The 27,973-nt window shown below is 37.6% G+C and overlaps 1 protein-coding gene across 3 annotated transcripts in view; it reads right to left on the bottom strand.

The window, feature by feature from the left end:
- The window catches only part of MAP3K15 (mitogen-activated protein kinase kinase kinase 15), a 91,486-nt gene that overhangs the window by 36,126 nt on the left and 27,387 nt on the right, over positions 1 to 27,973 (bottom strand). For 2 of the 3 annotated variants that reach the window (XM_009476307.2, XM_087756669.1), the window contains exons 2-6: positions 26,697 to 26,836; positions 23,273 to 23,296; positions 14,740 to 14,933; positions 12,083 to 12,251; positions 10,653 to 10,759 (exon numbers count right to left, since the gene is read on the bottom strand). In XM_009476307.2, coding sequence (XP_009474582.2) covers positions 10,653 to 10,759; positions 12,083 to 12,251; positions 14,740 to 14,933; positions 23,273 to 23,296; positions 26,697 to 26,836 — 634 coding nt within the window. The remainder of the gene's footprint in view (positions 1 to 10,652; positions 10,760 to 12,082; positions 12,252 to 14,739; positions 14,934 to 23,272; positions 23,297 to 26,696; positions 26,837 to 27,973) is intronic. The other variant, XM_087756670.1, reaches the window with a different exon arrangement.

Here is a 27,973-nt window from a genome sequence, read left to right as displayed (position 1 = left end):
AAAACGTAAGTCCAACAGGTCCCAGGTCATGTGTAACGTGGTCACAGAAGTCGGCACATGTTCAAGCTTTTGCTGAAAGCACAAGAAATGCACAAATAGTACCTAACTTACAGTACTTTCGCATGGAAAAAGAAAATAAAAAAAAAAATCACTGCTTCCCAGACAAGACAAACTTTGACTCAACTCTGCCTTGTATGAAAACAAGTTAAATATTAATGACACTATTAAGAGGTGTTATGTACTGATTGAAAAAGCATAACTTTAGAGAAAAAATACAATGCATAAAGCAAGACCCTGCTTAAAATAGGACACTGTGCAGATTAACGCTTCCAGACATCAAAGGATGAACCTGTACACACCAAATACAATACTAGGAGTATTTCGAAGGACCAAGCCCTAAATAAACAGTGTACTAGAGGACTCAAAATAAAATTAAAGGCTTCTATCTCTAATAAGATAAGGAAAATATCATCATGAAAAATATACTAAAAGAAACAAAATTTAGGACATGACTAGTATACACTAATCTAACAGGGTATTATTAAACAAAAATCAGTTTAGACATCTTTATATTAAACTCTATTTTTCACAGCAGCAGAATTTGATGCCCATTGGGCAATACAAACCCAACATACTAATTACAATAATCTACAAATTTGAGAACAATTATTGCCTTCTAAGGCAATCCCCAAAAGAGAGGGCTAACCGAGGGGGGGGGGGGGAACAAAAACAAAAACAAAAAAAAACAAATCAGAAAAATCACATAATTTAGGCTACAAGCAACTTCTCTAAGTCAATATGAAAATATACGGTTGGATAATATGCAGAACCTGTTATGCTGGACCAAGACAGATTTTCATCTCTTATTTCATACCCTACACTTTGTCAGATCTGCATGTCTGACAGCTTGTAATTTGTTTCAAGGTATCTTGAAACAGGACTGTGGTGCTATCAGTACAGTAAAAGAGATTACCTTAAACCCTCAAGGCTGTAGCACTGACTTCTATTTTTCTTACCCAATATTAAATATATTAGCTTCCCCACCCTCCCTAACCCACATTTAAAACCATAGTAGAGTGAATCACACAAATGTGGGTTGAAAGGGACCTCTGGAGGACATCTAATAGAACCTCCTGTTCAGAGTCGGACAATCTCCCAATATCGCAGCCTTGGCTTTGTCTGAAAAGCTGAATCTTTTAAACCTCCAAGGACAGAGATGCCACGGCCTCTCTGAACAAGGAAAACTGAAGTACTGTATGTTACGATGTACAGTCATGAGAAGGAAGGCAGAAAATGTTCTCTTTATGCAGCAAACCAGTGCACCAGGTGAGACTGATTCTGCAAAGCAATTACCCTGAATATGAAGTTTTATAAGCCAGAGCAGAATCCCAAGAGGCTACTACAGAAAGGACCCTACCTTAAACAAGTCTGCATATACATACAGTGAAAAAATAAGTCACTCTTCATGGTTTGTCTGGGCTTGGGGGAGCAGTTTTTAAAATCACTAATCACAATCTGAAAATTCTTTCAAAATACAGTTTTACCTTTACAAAATATATTTTGATGGTAAATGGGCTAGAAAAAAGAATACTGCTAGAATGTATTCAGAAACTACATTAAACCAAAGTACATACCGTGGGACAGCTGGTAATAATACTATTTTTTTTCCACTGGTTTCTTTGTTAGCACATTTTAGTTCTCTCCCTACAAACCTTGCCTTGCTAAAACTTGCACAGCAACCAGAGGAGATGAGGCTAAATTATGTGAATGCAATAACTGGAAGGGCTACTGCCAATAGTTTTTTTTCCAATAGTGAGGAAAGAGATCTTCAAGTTACTTCTAAATACTAGGGCAATTATGAAAAGATCCTAGTGCTCAATGAAACACCGCGAAGATCCCACAACAAGCAAAATGCTAGGAATTGAAAGGAAATGGACAGAAAGTAAAAATTAAAAACATCATGATGCCTTTTTACAAATACCCAGCACACTAATCTTCAGTACTGTGTACAGTTTTAGCCTGTATTTGAAAAAGAAACTAAACTAATTAGGATTAGGAAAAAATCAAAGAAGGGAGAAAAGAGTGATCAATGGTATGGAATGGCTTCTCTACGAAAAAAGCTTCGACTAAGGTTTTTCAGACAGAAATGACTATACAGATATTTTTTCCCCAAAAAAGGTTTTCCTGCAGGTCACCTTTATAGCCTCTAATCTCTTCCTCTAAATTACTCGGTGTTCTATTGTCAGTTTAGTTTTTCCTGATAGTTTGCATTCTCCAGAAACTGCTTACTGATTCTCTTGCCAGTTGCTAATGTTGCCAGGTGATTTATCTGTCTGCTTACTCAACCATGCTTCTTTATTTGCAGAAGCAGTCTTCTCACTTCCCTGTCTACACAAGCCTCTTTTACCTGTCTCCCTATCCTGCCACAGTATCCACTCCTCCTCTGCCTCTCTGAATCACTCCGTAGGGCTACAAACCTGATGAAAACAGTTTAGGACATAATAAAACTAAATTCTTAAGCATGAGGATATAAACGCACATACTGAACAAGCAGAAGTGAGTTACAATCAAGTTATGGTGCAACTTCAGTTTTGTATCACATGTTCTAATCTGCTGTTCTCCACCCCATCCTGCTGTCATGTTTTGTCTTAACTTGGGGCTGAAGCTGGACACTCTTATTCATGAGAGGTATTCAACTCAAAAACTTTCCACCGAAGCCAAGGGACAAGTTGTAAAATGAAGCAACATCGCTTCTTCCAAAAAGCAGGATACATTTAACAACTTTCTACTACTAAGTTATGAAAGGATTTTTTCCGTCTCTTCCTGCCCCATCCCCATGTCTCCATTCTCTCCTCTCCCTCTCGGAAAGAAGCTGCTGTTCCATAACCTGGCAACTGCAGTCACCAGAATTGTGGCTTGGATTTAGAAGCCCAGAGGCACTCTATGCTGCTGAGACATGCTTGCTTGTTTCCATGGGCAAACAACTACACCACCAAGCAGTAAGTCCTAAAGGATGTACTCATGGTCTCTCCTTGTGTTGTATGCACAGCATCCTCCTTAGCTATTGACAGTTAAGGGATCTGAGACATTCCTAGATTAAAAACTCATAAACTGCTAATAGCACCAGAAACACTCCCTTTGCATATCAGTCCTGTCCCCATCCGCCACCCCCACAATTCTCTAGGCCTCTCCCCCTCTGAAGCTCAAGAATAATTTCTTGAAGTTTGCTTCAGTTCATTCAAGTTTTCACTGAATTTGTACTAATGGAGGGAGGTTACAAAAACAGCAATCAATCATCATTTGCAGAAAGCAGAACCTACAAATCTATCCTCCTTTTCCCTTCCCAAATTTACTTGACAAACACAAAAACTGCTACTGCTATCTCAGGTAGTCCCTGAGCCACAAGCTGGTGGAAGCAGTGGGAATATTTAGGGAGGTTTATCACTATACATTTTCCTGTCTCCCTGGTATCTGCTATTGACCACTGTCAAAGATTGTAATCTAGGCTAGAGAGAACTATGCCTTGAACCATTACGGCCATCCTTATGCTGTTTCTCTCCCCTAGCTCTCAAACATCATCCAGAAATCATATTCATATCACAGCCTCTCACCTGGAATAACACTGCCTTATACCAAAAAACAAATTATCTTTTTTTAATTTTTTTTTTTTTATTTCATTGCTTCACACTTCTTTCTTCCCCCTCAAATCCATTCTCTTCTCTGAATCCTTCTCTCCACAGCAGTCATTATAAGGAGTCCTAGTTTTAAATATCCCTAAAAACAAAAATTCTTCCTGCTTCACAGGCTGGTTTCACTGGCTTTAAAGCATTGGCATGGTTAAAGAGCCAGAACTACACTCGGTGAACCAAGCCTTTGTCCAACAAAGTTAACAGGAACAGCATGGATTTCACTGGGACAAGAATTAGCTCACTCTGTAAGTAACAGCTGATATAATCTTTTTTTTCACCTTTTTGCTCACATCTTCTCCTGTATAGCTTGTTTCTCTCTGTCTAGCTGGAGAAGACTATATACTATAGAAAACCATATGTCAGTGAAAAGTAATTTCCTCAAGGGAATCCATCTTTGGTTTCCTCTATATTTCATGTTGACTTATTGATTCAATCTTCTCATATTATTTCAAGGCCTCTATAAGCAAACAGATTTCTTGAAGAGCAATGCACAGGGGAATAAATCAAACCATAACAAACAATTCTGAAAACATTTCCCATAGAACAGTACATTCAAAAAGAGTTACCTGTTTTTTCCACTCTGTTCCTATATGGATCTTGTTTATCTTCTGATTTCAGCCTTGAAGCAGCTATAAATAGTTTACTGCACATATTACAATTAAAAAACCCCTGATCTCACTGTCACATTGCAGAGGAAATGTCAGTGAGACAACTTAATCCATTAGTATAAATACAACCATTCATAAAATAACTGGTCTTCATATATGATACTGTGTTCATTTATTATCATGTATAATACATTTGCTTACAGGAATGATACATGTAATTAATAATAAAATATGTATTTTGAATTTTCTTGCATAAAAATAGGACACTGTTAGTTAAGTATGCCTTAATGACTCCATAGCAGATGACCAGAACTGCTACTAACTGTACAGAAATCTACAGCAAAAAAGATTTCAAAAAAATTCTTAATTATTGAGGAATACAACAACTAATTTGAATTAGAGTTATTACACTTGCACTCTCACTTAAAACAAGAAACTAATTTGTGAGTTAAGACACATTTCACTGAGGATGCAATTTGATTGTAGAACCTTCAATATTTGAAACAGTGAATGAAGAAAACAGGACCCTAAACTGGGCTTTGAGATTGGAACTAAATTTGCAAGTCTCCAGTTAGATATGACAATGAAAAAAACAGCTTTTTTCTCCCTCATATGCGCTTCAGGTGCTTCATGCAAGCCACTCATACAAAATGAGGAACCCTATGATGTGTTTTTTACTAAATCTGAGTAATCACGGAACAGAACATTTTAAATAACCCAGTGTTTTTCAATGGGAATAATTTCCTATGCCTACTATTATTCACAGTTACTAGTGATTTTCTACTTGCACCCTGTTATGCCCTTCACTTGCTAATTACCCTTTTTATTATTGTGTTGGAATATGTTGCTTGTTAAAACACAACATGCTGAGTTAAATAATAGTGACTGCAGCTGCCCTCATCTTTAATGTAACTGAAGATAGAACTGCCTTGGAGAAAGACTGAAGTCTTCACAGCTCTGGCCTCATGCCAGGGCTGGGTTTGGTTTTAAAGTCTACTCTGTTTTGAACAGAATTTGGCATACCCTTTGGCCTCTTTGCAAGCTTCCAGAACTTGATAACTCCCGTCCTGATAAATAAGGCCAACTGGAAAATACCCAAACATAAGCGTACTGCAAATCATCAAAAACTTTGTTATGCAGCCCTAAATTAGTGAAGTAGATCCTAAGCAAAAAGCCAGCTGACAAGCACACTTAGCATTTGAATTAACTATAAATATCTGTACTTTATCTATCTACTATATGTATATACACACACTACAGCAACAGGAAATAAAACAATAAAGAACAAACTGGCAGCCTTTTTTATTACTCTCTTAACCTGATTACAAGCAAGTGAAATTCACAGAAACGGATTGCAAAACTTTCCTGTCCCATTGGCTTTGATCATGATTTGTACTGCTCATGTGACTTCCTCAATGCTCTTAGATAATTCGAGGCAATATAGAACACAGAAAAGGTAAGGGTTCCTTTTATTCCAAAATTATTAAATAAGAGAAGACATTCTATACACTTTTTTTTTTAAATGCGGTATCACAGTTGTTGCTTCCTAGAAAAGACTTGGTAGAAAACAATAGTAAGTTCTTCCAAAAAAACGTTAAGATCTTCTTTCACTGTTTGGTTTGTGGTTTGTTTGGTTTTTTCCAGATGGATCAAAAATTTAACTGTTGCTTATAATTAATCCACGTGATTCTTTAAAACATTGAAATATTGTGATTCCAAACACAAAAGGCATGAATATATGCACATATAATACATTAATAAAGCACACTAAATCACTTTATATGTCCATCTCCCTGGAGAAGAATCTTGGGGTTTTTTAATTAAAAAAAGGGAAGAAAAAAGCTATAATTCTAGAGAACCAGTTTTAACACCATGCCATACGTGCAGGTAGTATTTCTACCTTTTTTTCATTAATGAAGACAGCCATTGCCCTAGATATTCAGGTAAATTACTTATTGGAGGGATAACTGGATGTGATCTCATATTCAGATTCTTTAAGATATCAAATCCCAAGGTGAAAGCTTCCACAAAAAAAGGATCATAGACCAGCTCCTCCATGTGTGAATCTGGAAATTCATCAGTAAAAGCACTTGACAGACTCAGCTATAAGAGCAGTACATGAAAGAGCTCATCTGGCAAGAGTCAGGTCCTAAGGCTAGCAGTATTAAGTCAGTCCCATGAACTATAGCTGTAACTCACACAGGAAAGCAGAGTGGACAAAAGTAACAAACATAGTGACATGCAAACTATGGCACAACACACAGGAACACTTAAAAACTGCACAAACCTCAACATTTCAGGAAAAAAAACAGAAATTCAGGTCATCATTACAACATAAATTCAGGCCCCCCATGTGTACTTGCCAATGTAAAATTAAACTGTGTGATCAAGGGGGGGGTTTTGTGTGGTTTTTGTTTTGGTTGGTAGGGTTTTTGTTTGAAGGAAACATGACTACTGCTCATCTCATACAAGAGCTGTAAAACCAGGTGAGAACTTATACCTAAAGATGTGTTCCATCCTATGCCTAAATTAAGATACAGTTAGACCTAAATCTCAGCTGGGAGGCAACAAGGAACAATGTCTTAAGCCAACCCATGTCTGTGTAAACGACAGCTCGCTCTGCTCTGCTTCTGTGTGAAGTTAATTTTAACTAGCTTAAAACACTGGTGAAGGAATGGCCTTTTTTCCATTCTAGGACTTCTAAACAAGCAACCAGGAAGGTTATTAAGATAGTCCAGGCTTGGAAACAACCACAAGCCTGTCATTGCAAACACCCATTATTAGCCTCTATGTTGTAAGACACAAGAGGTGACAAATCTAAGATGCTCTTAACAGTCTGCTCTGAGATGGAAACCAGGGAGGAAGACAGTGGTCTAGGAGAGGGGCTGTGCTTAAAAACCTTCTATGTGAATCAGAGCACCAGAAATTAGCATGAAAATGTCTGCCTCCCTGACAAATGATAAGGGTAAGAGCTTTAGTACATTTCTGCTCGGTACTTTGCAGACAAGCACAGGCTTACTTTGCTCACGATCCAAGCCAGGTCAGACCCAGGCTGGCTCTGTATCAGAAGCCGTTCAGCTAGGCTGGAACAGTGGTGAGTCTAAAGTAAAACATCCCCGTTCCTTCCCTTAGCACAGCTTCTTAACTTGGACCCAGAACTGCACACAGCCGTGGTTCAGATCCGGCTTGTGTCCACCTGAGGTAGCAGCAAAGACGCAAGACCCCCAGAAGCAACCCTCTACCACTTGCCTGCCACATCGCTAGCTCTATGAAGCATTAGAATAACACTGACTTGAAAATGCTAAGTGAAATTAATTGCCCACAGGACTCAGTTACAGAGTCCAAGAGGAAATAAATGAATGACTTTCTCTGTTGATTATGATCACAGTTCTGGCACGCCTTCGTAATGAAATGAAGCAAACATTAACTTCTGCAGGGTCAGACATTCTTACAGCTGCTAATTCTGTTTTGCTTATGATGTATTTTGTTCCTGGGAGGCTCAATCAGTTGTACTGAGCAACATTAATACTGTTCTGTATGCTGAAATTAATAGAATATTAAGTGAAAACATTGTTCTGTGTTTTTACAAATAGATTCTGATAGAACTTGCTAAAAAGAATTTGTTTTTAAAACAGAAAAAATAAGTGATTCAAAAATCCCATAGAAGTAAGATGCTAAAAGCAACACTTTAGGGGTCATTTTGAACTAAGTGGACTTGTTCTGAAAATGTTCAAGTCTTAACTTTTGACTTTTGTCTATCATTTTGTTTCAAGAAGACAAAAACATCTGTAGAAGCTAAATTCTGCATTCTTACTGATGGAAAACTGGTCGTTTATTTCTGAAAAAACTTTTCCATAGAAATGTTTAAATTGTTCGCAGAAGAACGCAAGGAGAGTCACGCTGGTTCAGGCTAGTGATCAATTTAATGAAACCTGTTGTTGGGGAAAGCAAGTTCACGAGCAATTCATTTTGTCTTGTCTTACAAGGGCGCTATTGGCATTGCCAAAACAGAAGAATTAATGGCATGAGGCTCACGTCCTGCTCAAAACACGAAGAATTTTAAGACAAAGAGAGTAAAGGAGCTTGCCAATTTTATTATGCACATCTAAATGAAAAAGTTTTAAAAACTGATCAAATCAGGATATTTTCCCAAGGACAAGGCGCGACCCTAGCATTATTCTTACTGCCAAACTTAAACGTCTTGGGTCAAATTCCTGAAATAATAAAAAATTAGGACAAACTTCTGAAAAAAAGGGCCAAATTCTTTTTGTTGAAACCAATTCTCAAGGCATCAGTATGATATCTTAAGGAGACTTGAATTTCAGAAGCTTTATACGATCAAGCCTGCAATTTTTAGGGGCTGGGGGGCAAAAAGGTGAAAGACATACCATTCAATAATAACAACAATAACTATAATATTCAATAATAACAACTATACAGCCAGGAACATGGTTTGTAATTTACATAATTTAATTAAAGAAATGTCAAAACACTGGCTTCTACTTTAAAATACTGCCTTGTGTGGTACATTAAAAATTTTATACCAAAACTGCATTTTTTCCTTTTATTTTTAAGCAGCCTAATGAGAAAATTATCTTTCATTCGGTGTGATAAATATCAGAGTAAACTGCAAGTTATATAAATGGATTCTCTCTATATATTCAGATCAAAATTTTCTGAAAGATATACTGCAGCAAAACAAGTTAACAGACTCAGTAGATGGTTAATCATCTAAGATTTAATGTTCTGTGATATCAGGAGTGGAAAATCAAGATACCTACTGTTCACTTCCAGTCTTAAAAAAAAAAAAAAAAAAACAAACCTACATAAGCTGAATTCTATGTAGGAACTATATTCATATATTTGGTATCAAGAGCCAAATTTTAATAATTTATCCTTCTTATTAAAAAGGCTTCATCATCATCTAAATTTGGGTTAAGGTTCCAAACATGGGTCTAGTTATCTTTTTCTGTGAGAGATTTGGGCATTGCTTGGCACCTGATACATTTCTTCTCACAGTGGTAATTCTCATTGTAATCAATTCACTTCTCAGAACCTATTGGATTTCTTTTCTTTTCTTTTTTAATAAAAAAGGCACTTTAAATGGGTTTAATTCCAGCTTTCAAAAAACATCACTATAGCTAGCTGTCATAAAGGCATGGACACTAGAATTCTGCGCAGTATCAGTCACACTTACGCTGAATACTCTATATACTCTGTATTACTCATTGCTACATTCTTTCAAACATCACTTCAAGCTACTTGCCACTGCATCATTCAGATGATCACTCAGCCTATTAACAAACCACCAGATCCTTTTCAAAAATCACTGTTTTCTATGAACTTTCCTGTTGGCAGGTACTGCATTCTTTGTTTCTATGTGTATGACCTTGCACATGGTTGCATGAGAATGATTATTTTTTTATAGAGAATACAGTCTATAAAATGCTGTGAGGACTGTTCTTTGACACAGAACTGATGCCAGTGATACCCAATATTTTTCTGAGCAATGATTTTGCATTTACTCCTAAGTGATGAAACTGTCAAATGGCACCACTTATTACCACTTCCCATAAAACGTGACAGGAACTACTCTTCTAGTCTATTATTAAGCTCTTAATCCTTTTGACACGTGCCATCCTGATGCTGCCCAGTGCTAATTTTTATTTAGATTGCACGTCACAGCTTCTAGTAGCATGCGAATTGCATCTAACCAGTTACTTTTATTATTACATGTGATTTTATTTGTATAAGATCTATCTTCCACAATGCAATTTAATATAAATTATTTAGAAATGAAGTAACTATTACACATAGGCACTACAGAAATCTGTAGCTAACTAGAAGAGTTCAATAATATTTCTGTGCTTCCTCATCTAGCAACATGCCCATAGGTCCAGATCACCTTTCAGCCTTTCAAGGAAGCTGTATCATGAATGGGTATTCATGGATCAAGGAGTTGTTGTTACCTGTTACTTTAATAACTCATCCATAACTCTGTTATGCTAAACTTTTCAAGACATTCAGAATAATCAGTGACTCAGAATAAACAATCTCAACCTGACCAAGAACCCATAGGTAACATTGGAGTCTTTCACAATTACTCAGGTGGCCTTTGGAACAGATCCACTCTCACCAGGTTGTTGACAAAATGATGGTTGTTGGAAAACAATGATTTCAGAAGTTACAAGCTGTCCTGGTGCACAGGAAGTAAGGGATTAAGGAAAGATGACTGTGGTGAATATCAGTGTGTGCAGAAAGGGGAAAGAATTTGGTATTATCTGCACTATAAATTTATACATAAGCCCATATGGAACAGCAGTAAAATGAAACAACCTCAATCAATCATCCTTACCGATTCAAGGCAAAAGCATAATGAAATTTAATGTTGTGTTGATCAGCCAGATCACAGGTAGGAAGCATTTCTAGTGTTTCTACCAGCTTCACCATAGCATCATAGTCCTGGTATGAATTACAGAAAAAAAAAAAAAAAAAAAAAAGAAAGAAAATAAAAGAAACTGAAACCAGAGGAAAGCAACACTAAACTAAAATGTATCATGACTGCTACACAGTATCTCAGGTGACTGTTCCTAGAAGAGTCAGTGAAACAGCCACAAACTCTGAGTAAGAAATTAAACAGGGATTTTGTCTATCATTTTTATCTATGTCAATACTTGCCTCTTCCTCACCTCAGTGCCACTGCCCAAATTACTGAATCCCTCTGGCCAGTTTGATCAATTACACTCCCAGCACCAGGAAGAAGAGGAGATGAGTCTGGCTCTTTCAGGCCTTATTAAGGACTTCTGATGAATGACGCTTCATCAGGTCATCGCAGACTCAAGCACAGTTCATTCTGCAGTATGTCAGCCAGTTGTGCATTCATTTTGGTTTCTCAGGGGTAACCCACATATACATTACTGAAGAGGCCAGTTTACTGACATCACAAATGGCCTCACATTACTTAATTTGTTCAAAACATGTTTTGAGATGATTACATTTCTCAAGGGTGAAGACCTTTCAAAAGAATGCAAATAATCACCGGAGGCAATCAAAATGAAGTTTGATAAAGTGCTGCAGGAAAATATGCATCTCAGAATGGAAAGCTGGGTAATGCAGGATGATGTGGTCATCCACTGCTCCCACAACCCATTTATACTTATGAAATAACCAACTTAGCTCCTGATGGAAAAAAAATTCCATAGAATGGCTGGAAGTATATTTTAAAGGGGATGTCAAATAACAGGCTGTCAGTTTGGAAATACAGTAGGCAGGCCGTGTTTTAGCAAAAGCAGAACTTATTTAAAAAATAAAATCAAGAAAAAAAGGTGCCGTTATATTTTAAAAACAAATTAATGTTTCTTTGAATGATAGTTCTCAACTTGGGCACCTCTGGCCAATACAACAGTCACAACAAATGCATTTTCTTCATTTCTAAATATGTGTGACTTTGGGGGCGAGGGAGGAAAGGAAGGGAAGGGAGAAGCAAACATCTTGCTTCAGCAGGGAATTTTTTCTTTTAAATTTTTTTTTAAAGGAGGTTAAAAATGACTAAAAACAAAGGAGGAGATCTCAGGAAGTCACCTAATCTGTGTCTCTTGTTCACAGGCAAAATAAATAAAAGTCTAAAGCCCCTTAAGTTGCCCAACACACAAGTCAAACTGTTAAACAATGTAACAATTTAGTGTCAGTTTTGAATCACTGTTTAACAAACAATGAAGTACAGAAAAACAAACAAGAGCCAAAATCCCATGGTAAAATAATCTTTCTTAGTCTTTAGGAACATACCTGAATGTCTCTGTAAGAAAGAAGCAGGTTTATGACAATGTCAGAAGTCAGCACTTCAGTATTATCCATACGAAGCTTAATCCTGGCCAGCTCCTTAGCCAGTTCGTCTCCTTGATACTTCTCTCTAGCTTTTCTAATATCATTTAGCATCGTTTCTTTATAGTAGGCACTAAAGAAATAAACGATAGACATATGAGAAAAAGACTGTTAGATATTTCTTATGAAACATGGTTACATTTCTAATGAAAAGCATAATTTCTAATAAAAAGTACCATTTCCTCAGAGTGAGGTGCACATCAGATGTTTCCACATTTTTCATTAACTCATTATAAATACTCCACCTTGTGCCACCTCAGACTGTGGGGCTATGTATCAATACATTTATAACCGAGATTGTGAGATAATTTTATCAACACAGTAAAACTGAGGCATTTCTTTGCCCCATTACTGACCATGACAGATGTGGTACTTTGTGTCTGTATCCCAAAGGAGGCAGCAATTGGGATAATGAAGTGACACAGAGAGGAAAGACCAGTGTGATGTAAAGAGGAGGTACATGATTTTATCATGAAAGGAGGAAAGAGGCTTTCAAACAAAGAAACTAAAACAAAAACAAGCCACCAAAAGCTGATTTAGTTGCAATCTGTTTGATGAACATAATACATAACGTGGGTAGGATCTATATAAAAGCCCCCAGTAAGTGCATCTTATTTACACTAACATCAGTGCACAATGCAACACCAGAGCTTTTGTAGAATACAAAATCATATATATGTTATCGGTATGACAGTTATAAACGACCTGGACAGGCTACTTAGAGGCAACTTTATCTGGAACAGCTTAAGGAGCCTGTAGTTTGGAAGTTAGCAGATGTCACCTGACAGATACTCAAGTGCATACAATACTTTTTTGTTTACAAATGAGTATTGCAAAGTATTCAACTTTGCTTAGCATAAGCCCTACACGTAGCAAGGAAAAATAAGCTGTCTAATACACATTATATCTTACATATAACATGTAAGATATGTTTATAATGCAAAGCAGCAAGGTCACAGTAAGCAGTATTGGAAAGCTTTCAATAGTTGTTTTACTGTCATTCACCATGGATTTCCAATCTCAGGTTTCTATCCAGTATTGCCTTCCACCAGGCTAATGATAATTAGTCCTTCTTGTGCTAACCAAACCAAAGGGGGATACTGGGGAATGTTTTTCAAAAGTATCCAAATGACTTAGGGATGGAAGTCTCACTTTCAAGAATGATGCAACACTTAACCTCTTCAAACTTATTCAAGCTTTTGGCAGGAATGAGGGATCATCTAGCTACATCTTCCTCTTCACAGGGATCTACCACAACAGTGTCTAATTCTACAGCTGTACAAAAGCCTCTTTCAGGCACTTCAGCCTGAAAATGGGAGAGAGAAAAGAGGCTTTACTGTGGGACATCCACAACACGATTATCCAACCAAAATCACCCCCCAACCCTGGTCATAAATGTCAGAGACAAAGTATACAGGTAGCTCTCGACAGCTGGTGCCCAGAGCACCATTTCACAATGACACAAACGCTAAGCGGTACCAAAATTTACTACTACCAGGACCAACTGTACTACTAGTTTCATGAGTCTGCACTGCTGAGCACAGCTCTCCTGTATGCTGACCAGCTTCACTGAGTTTCTGCCTCTCCTCTTGTCCCTTTCCTCCAAGTGAGCCTGTGTTGCCTGCATGTAGCCTCTAGCACTGTTCTGGAGAAGCAGGAGGCAGCCTGGGCTTCTTCAGGCCAGCAATATCCCAGTCGCTGCCCAGCAAGGTGCCAGAGAATAGCAGACCTGCCATGGATGGAGGTGTAAGGGACAAGGTGTGTGTGGGAAGGGTCCTCTGTGGGATCCCAAGTGTGGGACCAGGTGAGAAAAGGAGTTTTTTAGGTGAGCCTTTCACTTGGGTGGGATGGCAAAGGGAAAAGAGAACGAAATCCAAGGACCTTCAGTGCTACCTCATGCTTCAGACACAAGGAAAAAGAAAACCTAGAAGCTCAGTCTCTCCCAGTGTTTTCCAGAAATACAAACAAAACCAGAGTAGCTGCAGAGTACAGGGTGAGCAATTGAGAGACTTCCATCTCCAGCCCCAATCCTCCAAACTCCAACAGTCCCTTGTAAAAGTGGCTGAACAGTATCATGTTTATTAGGTGATATCAGAAGGCTAATATTAAAAAAAAAAAACAAAACCAAAAAACAAACCATGGAAGTTACATTTGATTGCCCATTGCTGTCACACATATACACTTACTTGGTGACAGAAAAGGACAGTCTTTGGCTTTGAGCTCTATGAAGAGGCTGTGATCTTATCTCTTATTACAACTTTATGCACTGTAATTTATACTTAAGCACTTTACCTTACCCATGGACCGCCTTTGCTTACTGATATTTCAGAAAGCAACCATAAATCAATTTCTAACATAACACAGTTAGTTAACTACAACAGCTGCAGGACATCAATACAGAAAGCAGTAAAGTTAGCAGCTTCTTTTAACACTATATTAAGTGTAGTGAAAAATAAAACTAAAAAAAAAAAATCAATGCTACGAGAGATTCTGCATCTTTTTTTCATAACATTAAAAAGAGACTATCAAAGGTTCTGGAGGTGTTTGTGTTGTAAAATTACCATGATGTAACATGAACATCCTTGAGAAGGCTGATAAACTTGTCCACCAGTGGGACACAAAGTGGCCCCAGGAGATTGTCCCAGCTGGGTTGCATATACTCAGAAGCTCTTCGTTGGGCATCACTTTCACAGCAAAAGTAGTCAGCACAAGGTGTGACGATGTATGGAATAAAATAATAATTGCCACTGGAAGCCTAAAAGAAAAACAGGCACAGTTTAGAAAACAAATGAAAGTGGAAATAGGCTTGTGTATACACAGAATCTTTCACTGTCAGAAGAAACAGCTAGATGAAGGCTGGTGCACTATGAAGCTTTAGCGCACCATTTAACACAAGATTTGCAAGCATTTAATTCAAGGAATTTTCTGTGGAAGAGTTACAAATATTAACGAAGGTGATGAATAAGGGTCCAGATCTGTTAAGTGACAATACAACTAAACTGTTCAATTTTTTTGCATGATGCACGGACCCTCATAGGGTCTGACAGTTACAAGCTAACCTTCTGCTCCCAAATTTTTGGGGTCAGTGATGTACTTGCACTCTCTAGGCTCACTGTGTGCTAGGTAGGATATGATGCAGAGCTTCCCACAGAGAGAGAGAGAAATACAGAAGCACAGGCATTGGAAGGACTTTATGGACATGTTTAATCCAGAGGAGCCTACAAAACATCTGCTGCATGCTGCCGTCAAACACCAAACCAACCAACCAACCAACCAACCAACCAAGCTTTGAAATGTTTGGTAACGTGTAAGACTTCTAACACAAAATTCTAGAAGTAAAAACCAAAAATCCTTAATAGGCCACATAAAAAGCGTAAACATGACCAAGGTGCTGAGAGGGGAGAGGAAACAGGAAATGAATGCCCTTCAGAGCCCCAAACCAGCGAGTTCAGAGTCTTCAACTCCTGAGCAAGACCCCAAAAACCAGACAACTGCGAAGTTGTGCACAGCTACTAGAAGCACCAGTATCCCATTTTGAGCTATGACAATTCTCTGCTGTTTAAAAGAAAAGTAAACTTTGCATTTCAGAGTAACTAGATAGGAGCACTGAAGCATGCGTCAGTATGATACATCTAACACAATCGACTACCCCTAAATACCCTTCAACCGCCACCTTGGGTATATCAAGGCATCAAACACGTACAGCAAAATCATACCTTTCATTTTTTCATATCATCTAAGCCTGCAGTAAAGCCGTAGCCATTTAAAGTCACCTTGAACAATGCGAGAATGCTGAGATGATGGAAAGAATGGATATGAAGATGGCACATTTGTATATGCATTAATAAACTAGACAAGAGAAATAAACTGTTTACAGGAAGTAATAATGTAGGGCATGCAGTTACTAAAAATACAGATGGAAAAAAACCTGTATCAGTACATGCTTTTGCTGATTTGAGTCTGTAAGGATTTAGAATTTTAAATTACTTCTAGCAGATAAAGACAGAGCCACATTCCTTCCTCATAAACCCTACAGTACAGTAGCTCTGTTGTAACAATATAATTATCTGTTGCAATGTTATCTTTACTTCCTACGAAAAAAGTCAGAAAAAATGCAACCCAAACCACCAGTATGTTAAAACAATTTAGTCTCAGGTTTATTTAAATAAACACTGAGTTCAGTGCAATGCAAAAGCTGCTTGTGTGTAAACTCTATTCTTAAACCTGTAACAGTGAATTAGCTCTTCCTACAACAGAAAAAAGAAATCCAATTTGAAAGTATGATGTATCTTGTGATGCAGAGAGAGCTGCAGCTATCTACTGAAAAAGCAAAGCAATTTTCAGAAAAAGATTTAAATGACACGCATGGAACACTGTATTACTCTTATTCAGCCAGCATCTCATCTATTTGACTTAGATTTCTTGCTGGTTTTTGGGTAGTGAAATCTATGCAATTAAAAACACATTTTTATCCATGACAGACACATTTTTGTGTGCAGAAGTCCGGAACCCTGCACATATTTGAGCAAGTCACCTTGTTTGAAAAGGAACCAGCTCCAATTTTCTAGCTTCTTCTGTCCAATATTTACATATAATAAATTATAAAGCCCCTTCATATAGAGTGTGTGGCCTTTCTAACAGTCTTTCTTATCTTCATTACATAAAAAAACAGTTCTGTCCGTCTACTTTTCTTACGCTATCAAGTGTGACAGATGGCTGAAATATCATCCTTGCTTCTTCTGATCATCTACTCAAGATACTGGTCTCTGACACCAAAAGCTAATTGTGAAAATTACTGTCCTGTCATATACCAACTATTGCGGTTTAAGATAATGAATAAATGGCACAGGTATGTATGAACTAACATATCTAGCAATTCTAGCTGCAAATATATATAATCTGTAAGTTATGCCTTATCTGTAACAGAATTATAACTTCATAGCTTATAAAGGCTGTATGCTGAGTTATTTCGGGATTGGTAGTTAAGCTATTTTTATTACCTTATTTTGAGAAATTTTTAAGTTAAAAATTACAAAAAAAACAAGCAGACTGAAAAAAACCCCTCTCAATAGCTCATTTTCCAGCAAATAATGTATGTCCAGTATGCTACCAATGAAGCTTTTGTATTCAATCACAACACTTTAAAATCTATCACAAAAAGAGCCAAAAGTTTAGGAACATAAAAAAAACCCAGGAAATAACTGCAAGTAAGTTGAGAGAGGGACCTGTTCTTCAGGGGAAAATGGTTAAAGGAATTAAGCACAGAGCCATGCCTTTACTGAAGGGCTGAAAGAGTTAGGCCCACACAGACCATTTTTAGGCTCTAGACAAGACAGGCCAAATGTAGAGTGCTTTTTGTCTTAAAATACTCCTTTAAACATTTTGCTAATGCTGTTAAAAGTAAACTTTTGACCTTAATAATGTAAACAGGTTTTTTTAACTGCTACAGTTATTCCCGTGCGACTGCCACTTTGTGACAGAGATGCTACACTAGAGTTAAAGTTGTTTGTTGTTTTTTTTTTCAGATAAATAATGTTGAGTAAAATCTCTGCACTTTTAGAGAGGGAATTATGCCCGCACAGCTAATAGCACAATTATTTTACTTGAGCCATGCAGTTCATTTTGCTGCTTACTCAAGCATCAAGAGTATTAGGAGTGCTTGCCCTACTTTACAAAGCAGTTAGAAGGAAAACCGCCTTCACTCAAAAAAGTCACAAACTTTTGAGTGTTCAGGGAGTTTAATCCACTGTGGTCTTAAGAATTAAGGTTTTCGCAGTAGTTTTCTGTCACATCACATTCCTATCCATCTTGCAATACAGGTGACTAAGATATTATAAACTTTTAAAAAAATACTTCCTCTTCTGAAGTTTAATATATGCAGTATTTTTATGTAAAGACTGTGAAGAGAGATTATCACAACCCAAACATTCTAAATGCTCAGGATATAGCTTGCAAAGAATGAGTACTCCAAGATTACAATCACTTTGAAGGAAAGACCCTAACAAGCACTATTCTTAAAGTATCCTTATACATTTTTAAATGCCTAGAAACACAGTAATAAGATGGCATATCTATTCAACAGAAAGTAGATTTAAAGTGATACATACTTTGCCTATCAGATTACCACTGTGGTATTCAGGAGGTACTTGAACCCGAAGAAAAGCTTTGTGGTTGGCAACCTACTCCAAATTGAAATAAAACAACAAAGAGGAAAACACCACCACAAAACAGCGTAAGAATCAGAGAGACAGACATGACAGAAGAATAGAGAAATTATTAAAGAAAGAAACAACAGAAAATGAGTATAGATATTTATAGCAAGTCCATATTTACAAGGCCAAGAAAAAAGTGCAGTACTTTGCCATCCAGAATGTAAGATTTCTCTATCTACATGATTTATTTGTCTATACATCTCCTTGTGTCATCATTAAGATGCTTTCAAGTCTTACTTTTATGAGCCTGTCAGATTCATTACCTGATTAGTTAACTATAATCCAACCACTACAAATACGCATCCCTTGAGATAGTAACATTTCCATAAAAACTAACTTTCATAAATAAATTTTAAAAGCCTTAGTTTTCATTATATTAATAGTAACAGTGGCGTATTTCATGATTAGAAACATTAAAATAATATTTACTGGGTTACCCATTGCCTTTGTACTATTCTCCCCCCCAAAGGAAAAATGATTGTCTGTATTTAAGACATTCCTACTCCTTTTTCACTCTGTGCCCTTTTGCAAACTCTTTTAATATTTCTGCTGCCTCAGGCTTTTTTAGAAATATATCATTAAATGACCATATCAGAGAAATTTTTATATATTGTAAAAATAATCAGAAAATAAAAAATAGAAAGCTATTCTGCAATACTACTTCTTCAGATTATTAAATTCATATAATGTAATCATACTTTAGAGTCTTGGCTCTCATTTCAATCCATTGGGGCTACTAAATTGAAGAATATGAGTCCAAGTGCCAAAATCTTTCTGTTTAGTTTTCTTAAATGTTCATTGCCTTGAAAGAGTAGATGCAGTCTAATTTATACAGCTACTGAAACTCTGAAGAGACTTTCTGCCAATTACAATAAAAAGTGATTTTTCAACATAAAAATTCCTTGTGGCAAGGATAAATTGCAATCCTGTTCCCTTTAGATCAAGGAGAATTTTTGCTAATGACTCCTCCATGGCCCAGATATTATTCTCTGCTTACTATAAGAGCTGCTACAGGATTTAATGAAAAAAAAAACATTTAAATCTCTGAAAATACTTCATCAGGCCCACAGGCCTCAGTATACCATAATAAACCTTTTGGTTTAATAGCCAGCTTACTTTCCTTTAAATACCTTCCCTGAAAGCAATTAACAGGGTTATTCAAATTTCTTCAGGCATACCATCAACTAATGAAAAATTAACTATTAAATCTTTCTCCTCATCTTCTGTACTTGCCATAATAATTTTTCCAGAGTGGGAAGTTCTAATTTGTATTTTCAACGCCACATTCAAACAAACTGAATGGATCAAAGGATGTATGTCAAAGTATGTGCAACCAATGCTAGAACTATTGCCAGAAGGACTGTACATTTTGATTCCTGACTCCAGCAGTTTTTAAAAAGTCCCTTGTGCACTCTTTTTTCACCTATCCTTGGACTTTTTTTATGCACCATTTCTTAAAATTCTGTAGAGGGAGAGGATATTTCCCTATTGGGGAAAAAAAAAAAATCAAGGACAGCAACAAAATGTTGCCTCAAAATAGAACAACTTTTGTCTATTACATTGGTTTGGGGGAAGATTATTTTTTTAAGCATTTTTTTGCTTTTGAAAATCCTTGAAATTTCATTTCTCCAGTAAACCAATGTTTATCTGACATCTAAAGAAACTCCAAAGCACAAGCCCATTTTCCATACACAAATTTATTTTCCTGTACCCTAGAGTCCAGTAGCATCCACTGTGCTGTCAAACCTTGATTGTTCCGTAATGACACAGGGAACAAACTGTTCTGCAAGACTGCATATTTGCAATTTATTTTATTGATGATAATTTTGACAGAAACTAGGAAGCTATGCATACATCCTCAGTAAAATTAGCAGAAAATAGTCCTCAAAGCTCAGAGGAGATCTACAGAAGGAAACCTAACTGATGGGACACAGGCTCTTGACCTTGAATTTCATTCCAGGGCAATTATTTCTTGGGAACTGAACTCCAATAGCCAGTAATTCTTTCCTTTTGTATCCAAGTATGCAATAAATTATCAATACAGCATGCTAATTGCTCGTTTGTGGGAGTCAAGTAGAACTGAATCACATTCCCCATCTTATCTTATCCCTGAAAACTTCATTCCTGGATGGTGGAGGGAGGGAAGGAAGTTCTCCTGCTCTTACACTCTTTTTTCAGACAGTAAGCTATTAAATCTCTCAGGCTCACACCAGTGCAGTATGCTGCTGTATAATTGTCACTGTTAGATCAGCTGTACTCAGGCCAAATCTCAAATTAATTTCTGACTTTTCTTCTATGCATTGTTTTCAGTTTTATGTCCAGTTTCCTCAGTCTTGCCTCCTCCTTGATGCTGAATTTGATTAATGTTTTCTTTAAAACGAAAACATCCATTTTCTTCAAGGCTTACTTGTAATACACAAAAGAAAATCACCCCAGATGACACACTAGACATTCATCTTCTCTGCATCTTTAACATGGCTCCACATCTGTCCTGTGCTATGATTTTTTTGCACCTTTGTACATGACTTGAGATTTGCGGGATAAATAGCAAAGGTGAGGGCAGGGAAGCCTCAGAGAAAGCTCCAAGCTACAGCAGCCAGCACAGGAAGTTTCCCTTGTGCTGCTGGAAGAATGGTGTGCTGGCTCTGGTAGCAATCTCAGTTGTCCCCCTTCCCTTATACACAGCGCAGATGCGTGGACACAGAGCTTATAAGACACGGAGAGGACTTCTCTTCGTAAAACCAGCAATGGTATTCCTGTGGCTACTCCTGGGTTGGAGGAAGGTTTAGCAGATCAAGCCTCTATCCTCTTTCCAACATGCCTCCAGACCCTAATGAAGAGTGCATTTAAGCTCTTTCTGCTATTCCACAGCTATGGCAGAGGCGTACCCACACTTTTCAATCAGGAAAAACACAAAACACTAGTACAGGGGTATTAAGTATTGTATCTAATATTCAGCATTTAAACTGAAATGGTTATGCAGCTACGTACTTGATTGGACACATTAAATTCACACCAATTCTGTACCTACTTAACTAGCAGGGCAACCCTCATTAGCAATTAACTTCAAACCAGACATCGCCCATACGGTTGTAAAATATTTAACCAAGCAATGAAACACTGGCACCATACTGGGGCAGCGGCAGACTGCAAGCCTCTCATGACAACTCATTTGATCTGAAAGGATCAGAAAGCAATTGTCTATTTGAAGTCAACTCCAACTTAGAAAAACAATGTTTTAACCTATTAACTATTTAGCTTGCTAATTAGTTTATTACAATTTCTGATTTAAAAAAACCCAATAAAAGAATGCAATATGGGAGCACATTTATCTAATAAAAGAGAATATGAACAACTTCAAATAACACAAAAGGATCAAGAATCCATACTTGGTATTTAAAGTCATTTATTTTTCCTCACTGTATTTTACTCACAATTGTTTTCTTAATTTAAGCACTTCAAGAAAGTAGGTTAGGCAGTCCCTCCTTTCTAAAGAAGGGATCGAGATCCTAGTTTCAGGATGCCTCCCTGCCCCTTTTGCTAGCCACATGGTGTTTACAAGTCTAATACCAGGCCCTGCTGTAGAAACCATGTCACCAGATCCATCTTTTCTTCTCTTCCATGGGAAGGTAAATACCTCCCTCTGTGGGAGAAAGAATCTGCCAAAAGAAAATATTGCAGGCTGCTTATCTGATTGCACTAGGCTAAACTTGCCATCATCCTCTTTGCCTTTACTCCATTTCTGAAATTACCACCAAATGGCTCAGTCGCAATTCTCCCTCTTGCTCTGGAGGGGAAAACACATGCTTGTGACATTTTGATCATCCACCCGTTGATGGATAGTAGCATTCACAAGCAAATCTGCCTCATTCTGAGGCCCCCCTTCCCAGAGCTACAGACCAGTAAATGCAGTTCACACCCCACAGGTGAAACTAGTTCAGAGATCACCAAGACAGACAGGAAAATGACCTGGATTTACTCAGGTGCTCAACCTGATCTATCTCTAGCCTACATGCACCGCTGTGGCCAAGTATAAACAGCAGCTCAAAATAAACTGCTGTGACTAATGCATTATTTCTTCTAGTTCTCTTTCAAATTATTAGCAAACTCTAAGAACATTTTGTTATTTTAGTCCTGCTCAATATTCTTCAAAAGAAAATAAAAGTATATGGTGAATGGGGGGAAACAGAAAGGAATAAATGGACGTTTAAGATTTTTGCAAATTCAATAGTCCTCAAAATAACAGTGTAGAGTGTTTAACGAAAATAACCACTGACATGATGTGAAGTATGACAAAATGTATAACTGTCTATGATATCATGGCATAGTCCAATAAGCCTAAAATAACCACTAAATTTCATCTTGGTTCAGGCTTGCTTACTTGTTTGGTTTTACTTGCATTAAGGGTAAGAATATTTTTACTTTGGGAAGTAAGCTTTTGCATTCCTAAGTAATATCTGTGGATTTGTGAGGAAGAGGATGGGTATACAGTAGACAAAGCTGTTTGAGATACAAGACTAAGCCCTATTAAGGCATCACACACACACACACACATTTGCACAAGTGAAAGTGGTAAAGGGAGAAAGAGACTTTGAATTTCTGAGTTTACATTTTGATCCTTCAACCTACATATATAACATATATCTGCTGCCACTTCTCTAGAACTTAAGAAGGAACTTCTAAAGAAAAGTAATTCTTTAATCTAGCTTTACTTTGGAAAGGAAGTTAACAAGATTTCCACTAGTTCGACTTGTATATAGTTAAAACAGACTTCCTTCAATCATATAGAGTATATATATGCTTGGCAGCTTTGTTACTAGAGTTGCTTCACAGGTAGTATCCTCATTTTGTGTTTTAAAATGAATGTGGATTTAATACTTACTGTGTTTTTCTGAGATACCATATCCTGGAAAAAAAAAAAAAAAGAGAATAAAAATGTTTATTCATTTTTACTGGGAATTATTATTTCCAATAAAAATAACTGGTATACATATATAACACAGATGTGTTCTTCACAGCATCATCCAGATTTCCTGCCACAGAAAATTTCAGGTAAAGGGACAGAACAAGAAAAGTCTTAGTAGTTCAGGTTAGGAAAAAATTAATGATTCAAAGAAGAAACCTATTTAAAGAAGTGCTCAGAAGATGAAGAAAGTTGTACTTGCCAGTAATTGGAGTTTCTCAGGCTAGGCACTCCACATACCCAGTCATACTCCGGGCATTTGTGAGACAAAAGCATTCGAAGCTGGAGATTTTTTTTCTCTGAAAGACTATCCTTAAGATACCTAGGCCCCTTTCCTACCTGGATGGGCACAGAGCAACACACTCCTCCTACACCCTAATTTTTCTCACCTCAAAATCTAAAGAGAGATATTGAAACTATGAGGCAGATGATAAACTAATGGGTGTGTAAACCAGACCTCAAAGATTTCCAGTTGCTGGTAAGTAACCTCCTCCTCCTAATGACGGCTTACATGTCTAGTGAGCACTGCTTGGTGAAACTAAAGAGATGTCCGGGTAAGCCACGCTACAAATCTTAGATACAGACTTGTTTCTAAGCAAGGTTATTGCTATAATTTATTTGTATGTGCTCTGACAACCTAAGATGATTCTTCTTGAGCAACTTCACAACTGACAGACTGAAATCCACTTGAACAACCACTGCACAGAAATGATTGTGCCCATGCACCCTTTTCCTCAACAACTGACAAAATATCAGGGGTCCAAGACTAAGACCTACTAAGAGGTTTAGTTCTGCAAACATGACCCTCTTGAAATCTGGATTACATATTCTTTTATATGCTTGGAACAAGGTTGTTTTGGAAAGAACATTGGTGAAACTGAAGAGATAACTCTTGGGAGAATTTCAGGATGTGTCCTAAGAAATACGCTATATAAAGTCAGGCTGCCTGAACGTCACAGAACTTCCCAGTAGAAGTAATAGCAGTCATGAATATTGCCTTTATCACACTTAGGCTAGCCACTCTTAAGAAGCATGCACAGCAACCTAGATCCAAGGAAAGTAATAAATTCCTGAAGGGAAGGAAAAAAAACCTGACCAAATTAGCCATAAACCTGAGAATAAAGAATCACCAGCAGATGGTCAAAAACACATATTAAGGTACCAGAACCTAAACAGAATTACTGATTAACTTAAACTCCTTAAGCCCAATAAAATACCTCAGAACAAAAGTGATGGAAGGCTTAGACATCTGAAGTATCACATATCTGAAAATTAATATGTCTACCTAGCTAAGCAAGTATCTCCAGCAGAGCTTTACCTACTGCAGATAAAGATCTTTCTCAGCAGGGAGAAATGAACTCTTCTGAGAGCTATCCAGTACCTAGGCCATGAAATGTGTCATGAACTGTTCTTCACTGAAAGACCTCAAAAACAATCCCATTCTACTTTCTGAAGTATTCCTAAGAAAGGTGTATTAGCATATTTGAATGGTATCCAACACTGAACTGGGGCTCAATTGCAGAAGAGGTATCAAGGACATCAGGGTAGGACTGAACCATGACCCAGTGCCCTGCTTAAACAACTCTAGCACTTGATCCAGAGGATCTCTCCTACTTGGTTCCAGCAACTTAAATCAAGCTTTCTGATCCCATAGTAAGATATGCTAGCAGCCTATGTAGGCTAAGGAGGTTATGCAAACAACTGGGAGATGAGGAAGAGAGAAGTGACACTGACAGAGTTCCTAGCAAAAGAGAGATGAAGGCAGATAATAGCTTTTCTAGCCTTAAGTGACCCTGTCACGCTCCAGTGTTCCCAGGAGCTTTACATCCTTAGGAAAAAAGCCCACTGCAGAACTGACAGCGCAAAGACTTGCAAATTCTGTCAACAATCAATCTGAAGATCCAACCCATTGATGGATGTAACCCTGGAGGTCATTCAGCACTCCAGTTATGGAGCAGGTGCTTGCTTATGTGTTTGGTACAAAGTGCAGAAATCAAAGCCATCTGCAGAGGTCCTCACTGGGCAGAGACAAATAGAAGATGACTACTGCTCTGTGCTTCCCAAACTTTGGCACATCCTTGGGAGAACCAAGTTGATCAGAACATCTGAGTGACAGCATAAAAGAAAGGTAAAAAATGTGTTAATGAAAAATAAAAATGAAAGATCTCCTTGCAGTCAGGTATATTACCAATGCAGGATGAAAAGTCGTGTATGCCTGCCCACCCAGATTAGCTACAGGAATGGAGGGCATGCAATTATGCCTTAGCGCATATCCGTATGGATAACCTCTTTGAGCGAAGAGAGCGAGAGGCTCCAACTCCAAGTTCTTGTGACTCCAGGTCACATGGAATGTGAATGTGTATGCGGACCACCACCTGAAGAAAGGAAGTATGGGATACTAGACACATTAGAGTAAAATCGATGACATCGAGAGCAGAAAAGAGGAAAGAGAAGCTGTGACAGAACAGAGCTTTTCTGGGAAAAGATAAGAAGACAAAATTAAGATTAAACTTAATATTCTTGTAGGATCAAGAGAGGTTGGAGAATTCCAGAAAGGATTTTTGGACATTGGCGATATGAAAAATATAAAATAGCAAGGGGCAATAACTCAAAGGAGAAAAACCACAATGCATGAACAACACTGCTGTCAGTGAAGGTAGCAAGAAAACGGATGATATCAAAAGCAGCAGCAGGTGATGATACAGAGGATGAGAGTCTAAATGTGATCTAATACAAAGAGAACCTGCACTGAGAAAGACAGAAACATCCACAATATATGACTTGCATCCAGAACAGCAATCTCAGGACTTAAGTGTATAGCAGGTATTATCCTACTATAAAAATGAACAACAGGCCTATAAAAAGATTTGGTGAGGATCTCTCTTCTCTTCAAACAGCAATAAAAAGGAGATTCCTGTAGACTTAGCTACTCAGCACCTAGGAGATACAAACTTCATCTGACAGATGTGCTTCAATAGTAGGAGTAGGTTGCAATACAGCCCTTGTTCAAGTGTCATTATTATACAAGCCATAACATTTTTTTACATGTACTCTAATTAAAAGAGGCAAAGGAAGGAAAAAATCAGACCTGCACTCTCACTTCCAAGTCTAACCATCTGAAGCAAAATCAGTACCAAACTACCGATCTTTTCTTATAAACAAGCTTTTATACTATTCTAATCATTATTATTTTTGCTAGCAGCTGTTTTTCTTAGCATGATTTTGTTATGTAGCTATCAGGAAATCACATTCAATGGAAGTTTCAGAAAAACACAAACATTTGCAGGATCAGGTATTTAAAAATATTTCTGAAATGAAGCAGATTTTGAAGTGAGAACCTTACTTTGAGAGACTGAGCAGTGTCAGCATCAGTGTCATGGTAGAGTATAACATTATTAGCCATGTCAAAGCTTTCACGCACGCCAAGGTGGTAGAACAGTGATGGTTGCTTGGAAATATCACTCATGTCCACAACCGCAACATCTGAAATGAGAGAGGGGGGGAGGAAGTGCTAAAAAAATAACAATCTTAAAACTAATTTTATTCTTACACAGGATTTAAAATAAATCCCAAAATTACACATACATTTGGACAGACAAAATCAATATGTTCAAATAAGGGTCCTTTTCTCATGGTGCAAGTACATTTTACCATTCATATAAAAGATAAGAACCTACTCAGGAAATTACCACAGTGTTACAGTAACAGGGAGGCAGAGTTTATGAATTCTGCTTGAGGTATTGAAATGACTGCATCAGGAACACCTCGGGTGAAGAAGTTGTTCTGCATTTGTTCTCTGAACTAGGACTGAAAGCCTGAACACCCAATAGGATGGAAGGCTCCAAACCTTCAGGTGGAACCTCTAAGAACAATAAAGTAGCAGAAAATTAGGGAAAACTGCAAGACCAAGTTTATCTTAAGAGGCTGAGGTTTGGAGAATAGGAAATTCCTCAACAGTAGAAAAAGAAATTACTGTGAAAGTTGACTCTTAAAAGGTACAGGCAAGATGTTCGAGATGGGGGGTGCAGGAATGAGAGGATTCAACCACAAGTAGCCAGAGCAGAGACCCACAGCTCTTGGGTAGTATTCCAGTCAGAAATGGAAGTAAAACAATTTACCTCAGTGAAAGATGACCTATACAGAGAGTTAAAGAGAAATACCCCATATTATGCACAACAGCTGAGATACAGGCAAAAGATTCTGAGCTCACCATTTGGTTCTCATATAAGCCTAAAGGCCAGTACAGAAAGAAGAGGTAACTGGAGAAGAGGATACTTAATGCTGAATTTTTTCCCTTGATCCTTATATCCTCCATGCTACATAAGAAAATTTTGCTTTAAAGCTTTTTAAAGGTCTGTATCTATATGCCTGCTTTCACCGCTATGGGATAGATGGATGAACTTAAATCCAAAGTATTCATAAGACTAGCGCCTTGGCATTGAAACCACAGGGGAGTCTGAGGTTCAAAACAGATTCCAGAGACTCAGTGCAGCTGGGAAGTAAATCCTACATCTCTGAAGAGGTAACGGACAGTGCCTGTACCCAGGGGGAATGACAGAGAAGGGTGAGCTGCGAGTAAACAAGAAATCTAAACGCAGGCCTGATGTATAAGACCAAACA

The sequence above is a fragment of the Nipponia nippon genome, unplaced genomic scaffold (assembly GCF_047370975.1).
Source record: "Nipponia nippon isolate SJK-2023a ecotype South Korea unplaced genomic scaffold, ASM4737097v1 scaffold_2, whole genome shotgun sequence".
NCBI lineage: Eukaryota > Metazoa > Chordata > Aves > Pelecaniformes > Threskiornithidae > Nipponia > Nipponia nippon.
The sequence above is the reverse complement of the archived record's forward strand: the minus strand, read 5'-3'. Positions and strand labels throughout refer to the sequence as shown.